Source organism: Miniopterus natalensis, chromosome 1 (genome assembly GCF_054644295.1).
Source record: "Miniopterus natalensis isolate mMinNat1 chromosome 1, mMinNat1.hap1, whole genome shotgun sequence".
Classification (NCBI taxonomy): domain Eukaryota; kingdom Metazoa; phylum Chordata; class Mammalia; order Chiroptera; family Miniopteridae; genus Miniopterus; species Miniopterus natalensis.
In genome coordinates, this window is record NC_142081.1 from 2,846,065 (window position 1) to 2,860,668 (window position 14,604).

General features: G+C 49.8%; 1 protein-coding gene across 1 annotated transcript in view; it reads right to left on the bottom strand.

Moving 5' to 3' along the window:
* Positions 1–14,604, bottom strand: part of TECPR2 (tectonin beta-propeller repeat containing 2) — a 64,736-nt gene that overhangs the window by 39,995 nt on the left and 10,137 nt on the right. The window contains exons 4-10 of the mRNA XM_016212231.2: positions 13,889–14,017; positions 12,969–13,100; positions 9,787–9,944; positions 5,869–6,181; positions 4,906–5,038; positions 2,432–2,734; positions 6–1,003 (exon numbers count right to left, since the gene is read on the bottom strand). Of these exons, the coding sequence (XP_016067717.2) occupies positions 6–1,003; positions 2,432–2,734; positions 4,906–5,038; positions 5,869–6,181; positions 9,787–9,944; positions 12,969–13,100; positions 13,889–14,017 (2,166 nt within the window). The remainder of the gene's footprint in view (positions 1–5; positions 1,004–2,431; positions 2,735–4,905; positions 5,039–5,868; positions 6,182–9,786; positions 9,945–12,968; positions 13,101–13,888; positions 14,018–14,604) is intronic.

The following is a 14,604-nucleotide window of genomic DNA, read 5'->3' on the forward strand; positions in this document are numbered from 1 at the left end:
CCCACCTGATCTGACTTCAGCAGCCCAGTGTCATCGGCGGCCAGCTGGCTCAGGTCTTGCAGGGAGCGGCTGCCTCCGAGCTCCGCCACACTCGTCTCTGAGGAGGAAGAGGGCAGCCCCTGGGCATAGATGTCCTCCTCGTCGCTGGACGTCAGCACCGGATCCCGTAAGGAATGCTCAGGGCGAGGCTCATGGGTGCTGGCTGCCAACGCAGAGCCCGGGGGAATCAGCCTTCCGCCCACACTCCCCAAGTCACATTCAGAAGTAACCACTGCTTCCTGGCCTGTGTCATCGTCTGGGACGGTGTGGCAGGGATCTGAGCCGAGGTGGCCAGGGGCCTCCATGTGTGTCAGGAGGCCCTGCTCTCCACTGGTCTCCTCAGTGCCGCCTTTGTCATCTTTGGCCTCTAGCAGCCAGCTCTCAGCACTGGGGGCCCAGCTGAGGCTGGAAGGCACTGGGAGCAAGTCCAGGAGAGGGGCTTCAGCCAGTGTGCTCTGAGGGTCCTCAGGCTCCAAGCCCCCCACCTCCTGGGCCTCAGTAGAGCTGTCCTGTTCTTGGCAAGGTGACTGTCGGCTAGTGGATCCATCATCTGCAGGACAAGGCTCCCACTTGGTCTCTGTGACATCGCCACCTTCCATGCCTTCCCTCGGCTGCAACGGTAAATTCAACACCCCACCATATAGCTCCATCTCGCTGGCCCGGTCCCATCGTGAGGTTTCCGTTCTACTGCTGTCTTCTCCATTGAGTGAGTCAGGGGCGGGCTCAGGCACCTCCAGCACACTAAATGCCTCCGGGTCGTTATTTTCCTGCAGGACACCTTCCACCTCACCACTGAGGTTGCTTTCCCAGTCGGGAGACTCTGTGCTCAACTGATCCACGATACTTCCCAAACTCGAGGTCACGGATTGCAGGTCTGTGTTCAAGGACTGGGGACTGTCACCAGGAAACTCACAGCAGGGAGTCGACTCAAGGGAATCGTGCCAGGTGTTCCTGCTTCCACCTTCTAATTTAAAATAAGAATGTTTTAAATGAGGCATGGTTCTACATAAAGACATGAATTAAAAACCAAAATTTTAAGGCCTGGCCGGGCAGCTCAGTTGATTAGTGTGTCATCCCAGATACACCAAGGTTGTGGGTTCCAGCCTGGTCCAGGCACATGCAAGATTCAACCAATGAATGAGTAAATAAGTGGAACAACAAATTGATGTATCTCTTCTTCTCTCTCCCCCTTCCTCTCTCTCTAAAATCAATAAATCAATTTAAAAACCAAACTAAATTCTGGCATAAAAAAAAATACATTTTAAATGAAGAAAAAATACATTTTAAATAAATGAAAAATACATTTTAAACTTGTAAACAATAAACCTCTTAAGTACAAATTATGCCAGTGCAGGGATGTTTTAAGTGTATATAAACATCCTATATGCACTGGGCTCTGAGGCCTCACTCAAGAAATGTTGACTAAGAAAAATAAAAGAAACGAATGAGCCCTGGCCAGGTGGATCAGCTGGTTGGCGCACCGTCCTATGCATCAAGAGGTGGGCTCCATTCCCAGTCAGGGCACGTGCCTGGGCTGTAGATTCGATCCCTGGTCGGAAGGCAACCTACTGATGTTTCTCTCTCTTTCCCTTCCCTCTCTGTAAAAGTCAATTTCAAAAAAAAAAAAAAAGGTATATCCCATTCTAGTTGGTTTTGTTCAGTGGTTAGAGCATTGTCCTGTGGACTGAAGGATCCCGGCGGGTTCGAATCCGGCCAAGGGCACACACCTCGGTGGCAGGCTCGACCCCCGGCCCTGGTCAGGGCGTGTGTGAGAGGTAACCAGCCGATGTGTCTCTCTCACTCACATCTCTCCCTCCCGCCAACCCTCCCTCTCCCTTCCACTCCCTCTGAAAAGCAATGGAAAAAATATCCTCGGGTGAAGATTAAAAAATAAGAAGAAACAAATCACAGACCAATGTTTAAAAGTTATTAAAATGCTTAGGAATCTGATAAAAATTTTCCTCCAATGCTGCAGTTGTCTTTAGCTAAGAGGAGTAACAAGTTAAAGCTATTCCACATTAAATCCCGTACCTGGCAGCAAACATACCCACAGTCACATGAATGACCCATCTAGACACCGGAGGCTTTGTTTAGGACCTTCCGTAGGTTCCTAACCTCCGTCTAGTAAATGGATGTGAATGAACCAAAACTGTGCTTAACCACCGAGCATGTAAAAGGCAGAGTGCTTAGCACACAGGTGTACGCCATTTAAACCTCGAGGAGATGCTTGCACATGTGTGTAATGTTTAGAGTATTTCACCATGACTCCTTTCAGAAGAAACGCAGTATTTTTGGAAGACCCTGTGCTGTTGCCCGAGGGGCCGGCGCCGGTCAGTGAGCAGAGCCTCAGGCCGGGGTGGAGGCGCCGGCGTGCGCCCGGCTGCAGACGTACCTGCCCTCTTCCGCCTCTTCTTCCTTACTTTCAGGGGCTTCACAATGAGCTCCTGGTCGAAGTCTTCCGAGCTGATGACACTGAACCTCTGAGAGGCGGGCTGGCCGCCCTTGCCCAGCTCCAGGGCTCCCTGGGGCCCGGAGCCGCTGTCGGTGGAGTTGAGTGAGCTGCTCCTGCTCCTCGGCTCGCTGGCGACCGACGCGCCTCTGAGCCTCGCCTCTGGGACCATGGCCCCCGACGGCCTCTCTGCAGGCGGCAGGTGGACGTGCTCTGTGCATCCCGGTGTCTCCAGACCGTCTCGCACTGAGAAAGAAAAGTTCCATTTTTCTCCTGTTTATCTGAGAGGAAGCTGAAGTGCTTTTACAGGATGTTAACCTGTCCTGCACACCGGCCTGCTGAACGCAGAGAAACTAGCAATCAACGGTTTCTGTTCTCCGGGAAGCTCACATATCAAAGCCACTAAACTAAGTCTCCACAGCTTGTAAATAACTCTACAGGAAGGGAACACCACTAAGTACAGAGCCTCTCACTCTGGTTCACAAATAATTTATAAAGACAGGCTGGTCTGAAAAAGGGCCTCGTGCTATCCCACGCTCATCCTGTGCCCTAAATATACTTTAATATTACACAGAGGGCTGTGAAAAATAGATGCAGGACTGTAATTAAATTTCTCAAAATTCACGGAGGAAAGGTAATTCCATTAGAATGAATTCAAGACAGATGTTCATTAAAACAGCGCCCGATCCCAGCAGAAGGCAGAGAGAAGAGGGCATAGAATGTGCCATCCCAAGCTCTGTCCCGTGACTAAGGGCCAGCAAGTTTCCTACCTCAAGGACTCGGCCTTCCCTCAACAGGACCCCAGAAGGTCACCAGGGCCAGAATGGCTGCAGCCACAGTCCCCTCAACACAGGACTGTGGGCCACTTTCATCTACTGAGCACCAGACTCAGTGCACTCTCCACATTCTAGGAACCGAGACACAGCCATCCACCGGGTGGACGGAATTCCTGCTCTCCCAGGTCGTCAGGATCAGACTGTGGCTCCGGGGCACACACTGAGGGCTGAAGGGCAGACTCTGCTGAGTGAGGCCAGGGTAGGGAAGTGGCCAGTGCAAAATTGCATGAGCTAATGGCAGATTTCAGTCTAGAGCTGCGCTGTCCAGTGTAGAAGCCATTAGACCCGTAGTTGTTTAAATTCAGATTAAAATAAAACAAAATTTAGAATTCAGCTCCTCAGTGCACTCGCCACATTTCAAGTACTAAGCAGCCGCGTGTGGACAGTGGCCACCTAGCAGACAGTGAGATACAGAGCAAGGAAGGGACAAGGCTACTCCAAACCCAGGGAGGATGGGTGAGGAAGGCGGTGTCGGCAGAGAGATGGGTCTCACACTTCCCACAGGTCTGCTCTATGAGTCAAACAGAACACCTGTGAACCTGCTCTGTGACCTCAGAGGCCCCTCCAATTCGGGGGCTCTGAGCCAGATGCCCCTGGGGGTGCCACTTGCGCATTGTAGGTGGTGTCTTTGGGACCCTCACCGCACCTTGCTGAGCCTCAGCTTCCTCAGCTAGAGACTGAGGACCTTCCATGAGGGTTGTTCTGAGGGTTTTATAACACCAGGAATGTTAAGGCCTTAGCACAGTGTCTGAACATGGTGAGCACTAGTGAGAGAGAGGCGGGGTGGAGAGTGGGGGGCCCGCACAGCTGCTCTGGTTCGGCCAGGAACAAGTTCAATGGGCATCCCCAAACATTAAGTACCGTGGACGGATGCATGAGAATCCATAGTAAGATTCTACGCTCATGAGAATTCGGGCTTACACGAATTACAATAACAACCAATTCTATAAAGAAGAACTGTGTTAAGATAAATGATATGGTCTGGCCAGTGTGGCTCACTGGTTGAGCATTGACCTACGAACCAGGAGATCATGGTTCGATTCCTGGTCAGGGCACATGCCCTGGGTTGTGGGCTCGATCCCCAGTAGCGAGAGTGCAGGAGGCTGTCGATCGATGTCTCTCATCGATGTATCTAGATTTCTCTCCCTCTCCCTGCCTCTCTAAAATCAATAAAAACATATTTTTTTCCAAAAAAGGTAAAAGATATGTCCTAGGTGACAGGTTTCAATTCTGTAAAACCTTATGCAAATCTAGGTCTTTCAGAGCGTTAATCCCACACACCATCCAGAATATCAGAAGTCAGTGAAGTGGGCACTGAGTCATCGCTCCCCCTCATCCGACCTCCCACCTTTCAGACCCATGGGAGCAGTTCTACTAAGGGGAGACCCTGTCTGATGTAGGCTGAAAAGTAGGTAACCTTCAAGAAAAGTATTGCAGGAAAAGTATTTTAAGACTCGTAAGAAACCCTCCAGCTGCCTTTCTTGTTTAGATAAAGCTGCAATCACTTAACTAGCCAAGTAATCAGTGTCAAAAAATGAAAACTGCACCTGCACACACAGTACCTGTACTACAAATACAAACCTATGGATGCTGGTCCCTCCGGCCTGCTCGAAATTCTTATAATGTTCCTATCTCCCTTTAAGAGAAATATTTCATTTTCTGTGCAGGAAACAGACACGATATCTCCCAATCCTTCCAAACCAGCAATGGTGGCCTGTTCAAACAAAAGACAAAATCACAAAACCAATAATTGTAGATCCGGGCACACAGCATGTGTAGGAACCCAAATAAGTCAGACAGTAACCGCACTGTTATGAGAACTGCATGGATGTTCTTAGGGTACAATCCACAGTCAGGTAATACCTGACAAAGATGTGACCTGGAGTCGTGCTCCTCACCAGTAATCACGTGACTGGGGAACAATCTCCCCACCTCGGCCACTGTCAGGACCATGTCCTCACCTGCTCCCCACTCCCTATGTCACGGAGCTCCTCTGCCCTGGCAAGACCTGCCTGTCAGCCTCACCCAGCTCTGCTCTTAAGACAGGAGAAACTAAAATGAAAGTGTTTAAGTTCCTACATCTGACTCTAATAGTAATAATCTATCATCACCCTGATTTAAACAGAAATGTCAAAATAACATCTCCTCATTTGGGCAAGGGAACAAGGGTAAGAGAACAGGGTGGGAAGGAAGCTGGAGGCCCCTATCCTGCTCTGCGTCGCCCTGGGGGGGCCTCGGAAGTTAACTCTGTACTGTTTCTGTCAAGCTCACATGTTTACACACTCACAGGCATGTGGCAGTCAGAAGAAACATGACCCAGGGGATGACAAAGAACAATCTTAAATTTGTGCTTAAATGCAACCCCCCACTTTCTTGCAGGGGAAGGACTTTGATTAGCAAACCAAATATTTTTTCAAATCTATAAAAATAACCAAACCTTCCTTGACTGGTAAGGCATCAAGACCTATGCTGTTCCCTCCATCACCCTGAAGGCAGCCCTAGATAAGCCTCTAGTTACTAGATGGGTGCAATCACTCCACTTACCTGGTTGATGGTGTCTAGAAGGTAAACACTATATTCATTCCAACTCAACACCCAGCCCTCCTGGAAGAAACAGGAAACAAGTCCCAGGTGCTTCTCAGGTAAGCTGCCACTTCCCCTGTCCGAGGATTCCAGACGCGGGTACAGTTCAAAAGGCTTGACTCCTCCAGCAAAGACATCTTTTAAGATGAACGTTGCTTGAACAGTCCCGTGGACGTCAGCCTTCCACAGCCGGAGCCCTGGCCGCGACGCATACAGGGTTAGATCGCTTTGCTTACAAAGTCCCGGTATAAAACAAGCGCCAAATTTCCCAGTGCTGGAATTAAAAGAAAGAAAGAAAAAACAGACATGGGTTGATTTAAATGATGACTGTTATTAACTATAACAGTAATTTCTGGCTAAGCCTAAACAAGACTGATTTTTGAGAACCCTTTCCATGTTTCTCATTACCTGAACCACAGTCATCTCTGTGCCCAGGGGACAAGGTCTCTGTTTCACTGCTCACAACACCCAAGAGGGTGCACTCTGAGCACACATCCTGGTTTCCAGGCCACCACTTCCTGCGCAATCACTGCGGCTGCTTTATCTGCACTCGTGTTTAATCCTCACGACCTTGTGAGGCAAATATTACGACTCCATCCTAGAGAAGAGAAAGCTGAGGCTGACACATCCCGGTCTGCCTGCCTCCCCCCTCTGAAATTCTGCTCCTTCTGACTACTGTGCTCACTCTAATTTCCCATGAATGAGCTTGATGTCTGGGATCCAGGCAGTCCTGTCAGAATTTCTCTAAACTGTCAAGAGGGACCAGATTTCCCTTCTGAAATTATGAAATATCTAACACAAACAAAAGAATATATGCAATCTATATCTATAAATTATGAAGCCTGGTGATGGAACGTATAGCTGGGCTCCCATCCCTCCACTGTGGAAATACACCGTCTGCGACATCACCGATGCTCTCGTGCCCCTAAGGTTCCCGCCTGCCCCTTTCCCGGTGTGACTGCTAGACTGAATTTAGTGTTTATCGCTCCCTTGCCTTCACTGATAGTCTAGCCACAAACCCATGTATTCCTAACTCAGGGCTATATGTTTTCATTTGTATAAAAAACCATGTGACGCTCTTTGTGTACTTTTGAAATCTGCTTTGAATGTAACATTATACAGGAATGTTTCTAAAGTGTCTCCTTGTTGATAAGAAAGTGGTGCCACATTCATTTTTGTTGCTACACAGTATCCCACAACTACTCGCTCTCCTGTGGATGGGAACTGAATTATTTCTACTTTTCCATTCTGAACAGCAGTGCTATGCGCACTTTTGCACCTAACTTCCCAGTACACAGGTGCCAGTCTGTCGAGGCTGTAGAAGTGGAACTGCTGGGTTGCTGAGTGAGAGCAAAGTCACGTTTGGAGATTCCTTCAAACTCTTCCCAACGTGACAATCCCCCAGGACACTCCTACCACAGTCTCTGCGTTCCCACTGTGCCACATCTTTGCAAACCTAAGACGTCTGCCAAGCTCATGTGTTAAGAGGTTCAGCTCAACCCTAAGTCCTGCTGATTCTCTCTCCAAAATCTCTCTCCGATTTTGAACAGCAGAAAGTGTACCGGCTTTCCATGGACATCTGATAGCTAGGTGGTGTGTAACCCTTAGACCTCAGTTTTCCGACCTGTAAACCAGGGATAACCACCCCCATCTCCAAGGCTGAAGTGGGCTTCAAGTCCCCACACGGCTCGAATGCTGTGCACGAGGCTGCGGTGCTCACAGCTGGAGCTGCCTCTAACCCCACCCACGTCCCCGAGTGTTCATCCTGTGTCTCCCTCCACGGCCACTGCACACGGCAGCCCCCAGGAACCACCCACACAGCCCGGCAGATAAAGGTATGTGGGCGTTTCTCTGTACCCAGTGTCTCACCAGGTCCCCACGGCACCTGGGCAACTACATCCCTCTGGACAGGGTCCAAGAAGGACATCGGGTATCAAGTTCACTCTGAGCTGAAGATTGTCAGGTTGACAGAACATCCACAGATAACGCTGTAATTGGCATCGCGTTTCATCGCTGCCTTTGGTGGATTGTTCTGGGGAGGTTCGCTGATAGAGGGACCCAAAGGAACTCCAGCAGGACAGCGGAGACCCCTCCCTCCGGCCTTTCCTGTCAAACCCACTTCTATGGTGACCAGTGTGCTGATCTGCTTCCTTCTATTTATAGGTCCCCTTACAGATCTCCTGTCACTTTCTTTTCACTTGTTGGCCTCAGGTAACTAAAGCATCCGCCTTAACAAACATGCCGTGAGTTCCTGCATTATGTAAGACACCATTCGGTGCTGTGGGCAGCATATGAAATCAGTAAGCTGAGATCCTGGCTGTCTCACAACGCACAGTGGCAGCCGTGCCCATGCACAACTCCGACAGCATCCAGCAGGGGCCACACCCGAGCTCAGAGAGCTGCTCACAGGAGTGCAGCAAAGGGGACACACGGCCAAGGCATAGGAAGTCTGGACCTGGACACCAAGTGGACAGTTCCAAGGTGGAGAAGAGGGGAGTGGCATTCTAGGGGAAGGGACACGTTGAGCAGGATGCGGGTGGGTGGCTGGTCAGGAGGAGGTGGAGAAGTTGGGGTGACCAGAGCCAGGTGCAAACGGTCCTGAAGCCCAACTCGCCTACCTCCATCCGCCTGCTGTGACTGCAGCGCCTGCTGGGGTCGCTTGGAACCAGACACAAGAACACTAGTGTTAATGTCTGGGCACTGCAGGATTCTGAAATCCTAAGTAAATTAACCCAGTGTCTTCATTTTGGTGGAGATGATTTCTAGAAAAATCACTGATGACGAGTTAAAAACGCTTTGATTCCCTTTATGAGCCACATTTGAGTACTTTTTGGCGAACAGGTTCTACCCATAAAATAGTGTTTTCTAATTTTACATAATAATTTACAGTGCCGTAGACCTGAGGTGTTGAGCGTGGACAGAGCCCGAACCCAGAGGATCAAAGTCTGAGGGGGGCAAGTGAACAGAGAAAGGCCCCAGGCGTGCGGCATGGTGAAAGGGAACTGGTCTGTCAATCTTTACAGGCCACCTTCCTCCTGAGACACAGCGCAGTGAGCGGTGGGCCTGCAAGCTGGCCAGAACGCCAGGCAGAGGCGGGACACTGGCCCAGGGAACTCAGGACACTAAGCCCAAGCCGCAAATCCCACTGCCTTTCCTGGGGTGACAGGAGGTTCTGCTGTCAACAGGCTGAACTGTCGATGGAACGGAGGACCGTTCAGCAGGGAAGAGAGAAGCCGAGGGGAGCACAGTTGGGTCTTTTCACAGCTCGGGACTGCCCCACAGAACAGAGAATAAACGTCTACTGTTTGGCTGGGAGGGACAGCACACAGAATAATGCTGGCACCACTCAACTGACCTCAGCTGCCCTTCTCCTGACAGCACCGCCAGCCTCCGAGTTTCCAAGCCAGCCTGCTGTCCGCTCTCCATGCTCCTGACCCTCTCCTTCCTCCAGCCCGGCTGGCCAGAGCTCCTTTCCTGGGCACTCCTCCAGCTCTGCCCCCCCGTCACTGCCCCTGTCCACCCCTCACTTCCCTGCCCCGCATGCATGCTGCACAGTCCTACCAAGGGCCCTGGTCTCCCGCGTGCTGCTGCCGCCTTTTCCTGCATGGCCGGCAGGCAGGTGGATGTGGCCTGACCCTTCTTGTCACTGTTTTTCTTTCAGGCATCAGGTCAAAGGAGGGACAGTCTCTCAGCCTAGAACTGACCTCCCCGTCCTCCAGACCCCAAAGTGGCTGCACCGCACAGGGACGAGGCGTCCTGGGCAGGCTGGGGACCCACCAGGACCCTAGGCTTAGCCACTGTGGGCTCACTCCTGGTAACTGGGAACCTAGGAAATTTTCAAGCCCCCCTGTAACCGCCAGGCTGGGACCTGGAACTTACCTCTTCCTCGGCTGTGCTCCGACCTGCCTGACGGACTGCTCCTCGGTGTGGAAGAGCAGGCTTCTCTGCAGGGTCGACACGAGCAGCACCTTCTGGCTGTAGTCCAGCTGCACGATGGAGGACGGCTCCTCCAACACCAGCTGGGAGCTGCAGACGCCCTGTGGGAGGCAGTCCAGTCACGGCCAATGCACGGTGGGGCTAGCTACCCGGCCTCCTCTGTAGCTAGGAAGCACCCTGTGACTTTTATTTAGGTCAAGTTCACCTTAAAATTCATGCTTTAACTCAAGATTCGGTGTCAACACACTGCAGTGAATTTGAAAAAGTCCTGACCGAAGAGGAAATAGTCAACATTAACATCTACCTCAGGCTACCTCATACTTGACAAGAAACATTAAAAATTCTGTATAATTTCTTTTAAGATGTCTCAATAGATCATTCAAAGAAGAATTCGTCAAGATCTAAGCAGACAGTGCCACACCAGGTGTGTCATTTACTCTATTATAATGGAGCACATGGGACTCTATAAAATTATTGTGACATTGACCAGGTGAGTTCATATCCTATCCCTCCCCACAAAGAGTTCAAAGCCATTTTGGGGACATTTTATCTTTGCCAACTGAGTCAGAAAAAAAGGAGGTTAGAAATTTTTTTTAAAGATGGTATTAAGTATATTAAGGACCAAAAAGTAAATCCTAGAAGGCACTTTGCTGCTGATACTCTACTCCTTGATGTCAGAGATCTGCGTGCACCGGTCACTCCTCTCCTGACCAGTTTCTCCAGGGCAGAAATACAGATGTGCTACCACAGGCCTGTCTGCAGGAAGAGGGAGCAGCCGGCAGACTTACTGGTGAAGTTTACACAGAGTACAGGACACCCTTTTAGAGACACAGTACACGCAGCCATGTAACTGCCACCACGCAGAAGACACAGAAACCCTTACCCCTCAAACACCAAGAATATTAAGCAGGTTTCCTGCCCACATCTGCAGTTATGCAAACAGCAGCTTTTGAGTTTCTGACTTACCTTACAATGCAATGAAATTTACTGTATTGAATTTTGCACAAACATGCATCCTTCCATGTTTGTCTCTCTCTTTTTTTTTTTTTTGCAAATCTCACAAAGAGTACCTGTGTCTTTTAAAGAAATGATGAGAACCTCAATAAAGCTGGGAAAGAAATGGTCAGGCTGCGAAGGACACTGATTTCTGCATGAGTCGTGTTCTGTACCTTGCCCCCGCAGGCCGGGCTGGGGAGTGGCAGCAGGAAAGGACACAGGGGACCCTTAGCACCGTCACACATCTTCCTGCAGAGTGGCGGTTCTCAAAGTGTAGCCTGCAGTCCCTGAGGGTCCCCAGGACCCTTTTCAAGGGGTCTGCGAGGTAAAAATCATTCTCATATGTACTAGGTTTATCAGCCCTGTTCAGAATGGACACTGTACTGATGGTATAAAAACCATGTTGGGTGGAGCCACAGGAGGCCCGAGGAGGCCAAACTGAGCAGGGGAGTCAACTCCACTTGTTGTCACTGGGCCCTCACCACAACACACTTGCAGTAAAAATGAGTGTTTCATCACTTAAGAATGTTTTTGATGCAGAAAAATGACAGCTTCATTCAATCTTGGCCCTTGGGCTCACGTCTCCCTGCGTTCTGTTCGCTATGGCCTGGAGTACCCTGTCCTCTCAAGGTGACAGGCATGGGTGCGATGGTTAGCGCTGTCAGCTGGAGCAGCTGCGTTTCACACACACCTTGTCTACCTGGAATGCTGTAATCATCCCAACTGGGGTATTTGACAGGCAAGAAAGAACAAAGTGAGCCTGTTCTTCAAAGATAAGTGACAGTATTTGTGGCTGATAAAATTCAAGTTTTCAAATAAAGATTAGAATTTGAAACCATGTATCCACTTTGTGAACCTGAGGGCTTCCCAACAGCTAAAGACGTTTCTGATCAGAATGATGGCGACACTAACAAAGCTGCTCTCTTCAGTATTATATAATTAAGCGGTCAACATTTAGAAGCTCTGCCTTACTCAGAGGCTCAATATGTTCTAAGTGACCATGTACACGTCTGTGCCAGGCCAGAGTTTCTTTGTATCCTCCAACAGAAACAATGTATCTGGGACAGACTGAATGCAGAATCCAGCTGTCTTCCACTAAGCCAGACATGAAAGAGATTTGCAAAAATGTAAAGCAATGCCACTCTTTCCATCTGTTTTGAAAATAGTTATTTTCGCAAAAATGTTATTTGTTAACATATAATAGGTTTATTATTATTTCAAAATATATTTAATAAGTACTTTTTACTTTCTCAGCTTTGACTTCTAACGCAGTGCACTCAGTGGATAGAACTCATACAGAAAACAGCACGTCAGGGTCCTCTTTTTAGGAGAAGGGGTCCTGAGACCAGACAGTCTGAGCTACTGCTGAAGAGCATCGACAACAAGTCAGTCCTGGGTCCCAGGGCCAAGAGCTACTCAGCCAGCAGCTGCTGAATTCCTGCCATGCACTAAGAATGAAGGCCACAAATAACGAAACAGCAGGGCTGGGCCACCGAGGAATACAGTCTAGCTGGGCGCAGGCAGGCACGAGGCCAGTGTGCAGGGGGAGGGCAGGCTGTGCAGTGGAGCCCCACCTGGTATTAGCCTGTGACCCTGGACTGGGACTGCGTCTCTTGGAGCGGTTTCCTCCATTTCCTGGGGTGAGAATGCAGCTCAGGGCACTCCGGGATTAAATTAAATAATAAACATGAAGGTGAGGCTGGACCGGTGCTGCCACCAAATCTCCCCGCCGGCACCCTCTCCCACGCGAGGCCATCTCCCAGCAGCAGGGCTGGGCAAGGGGCAAGTGCCCACCACTAAGAGCAGTGACACGCCCACAGTTATGATTAGGAAGAGTGTCACCTCACTCCCACAAATCCTTCAGGGAATTAGAATGACAGTGGCTCATTTTCTAAGCAGAAGAGACAAGAGAATGAAAGGAGTGACCGCTCCAGCAAAACGGCTGACACTCTGATCACAGAAGTAGGAGCTTATGAAACATTAGAAAAATCCTTGAAAGACGTCACAAATCACAACAGGCTACAGCACGAGAACGATGGAGAGCACGAGCCGACCAACAGGACACAACCACCAACATCAGTCACTTCTCCAAGCGTTAAGGCCACGAGTATCTCCGAAAAGAGTTTCACCTGGTCCAGATCCAGAGACGAATAGACAATCTTCCCCTTGTCGTCTCCAGAGAACAGTTTCATGCCGTTGGGGCTCCAAGCCAGAGCGGTGATGCTGTTCTTGTGAACACCAGTGACGTCAAATCTCCGCAGCTGTGGATAAATGGGAACAGTGAATAGGAGAGGAAGAGAGTAAGCACAGCAAGGGGGAGCTCTGGGTTCGGGGTGGGCTGGACCCTCCTGTTTACCGAGGAGCTGGGCTCCACCTGCCTATTTACCTTCAAAACCCAGAGAGCAGCTGGAGATTACTGAGTGAATTTAAATCACCCACACGTGCCCAGCCGGGCGTGGCTCAGAGGTTGAGCATCGACCTAGGCTCCAGGCGATTGGGTTCGATTCCCGGTCAGGGCACATGCCCGGGTTTCGGGCTCGATCAATGACTCATCAATGATGTTTCTCTCTCTCCCCCTCTCCTTTCCTCTCTCTGAAGTCAATAAAGATATATTTAAATAAATAAATAAATAAATAAATTACTCACATGGGCTTTTTGTCAAGTGTCCTCCCAGGTAAAAAATGCTGCCTGATTATAAAAAACACAGTGCTAAGCTTTTCTGAGCACACATTTTCTAGGCAGATGAGGATTTCTCATTTTAAAACCGATGAGGGCCCAGCTGGGTGTGGCTCAGAGGTTGAGCATCGACCTAGGATCCAGGAGATCAAGGCTCGATTCTGGGTCAGGGCACATGCCTGGGAGGCAGGCCCAATCCCCAGCTAGGGGTGCACTGGAGGCAGCTGATCAATGATGACTCTCTCATCATTGATGTTTCTATTTCTCTCCCTTCCTCTCTCTGAAATCAACAGAAATATATTAAAAAAGAAACAACAAAAAAACCCGAGGAATTTGCCAAGAAGTCCAGAAATGCTAAACGGTTAGTGCTGACCTGTTTATTTCTCCCAGGCAATGAAGACACCAGTTGGAAAACTGCGACCCTCCCAGAGGCGGTGCCTGCAGCCACCAGGTCATCGAAGCAGCTCAGCAACTTCACCACTGTGATCGGTTCTGTTTTTCCCTAAAGAAACATCCAAAAACAAAACCTGTGAGCAGGCGGCTTTCAGAGGGAGGACATTCCCGTGGAGAGGAGACACCACCGGCTGCAGCCTGTTCACATTCCTGGGAGAAAGTACACACAATTCAGCAAGATAGCGGACCCTGTTAAACCCTCCTTTCTCTTTTTATGCTTTTAATCTTTGAAATGGCGTTAAAAACTGTATTTCTGATGAAAGAAATGCCGATCAATGCTGGACAAGAGGTCTTCGCCCAGGAAGCAGACAGGAGTCAGGAGTCAGAATGAGAGGAGCCGCCCAGACCCAGCTGCTCTCTCCTCAGCGTGGACCAGTCTCTAGGTCACTGCGGTGGGTCCACGGCCCTGACACAGGCTGGCCGCAGGGTCAGCGAGACAGCACAGCGGCAAGTGCTTTACAATGACTCCTGGTGCGTTCTGGTTCTTAGAGAAATAATCAGTAAGTAACATTAACTGAGCCTCACAGATGGGTTCCCTGAAGAGCATGTGTACAAGCTCTGTGCCTATGCAGGCTTCCAGCAACCTAAGTGATCATTTTTTTATTTTCAAACCACTCATTTAGAAAAGTGACACAA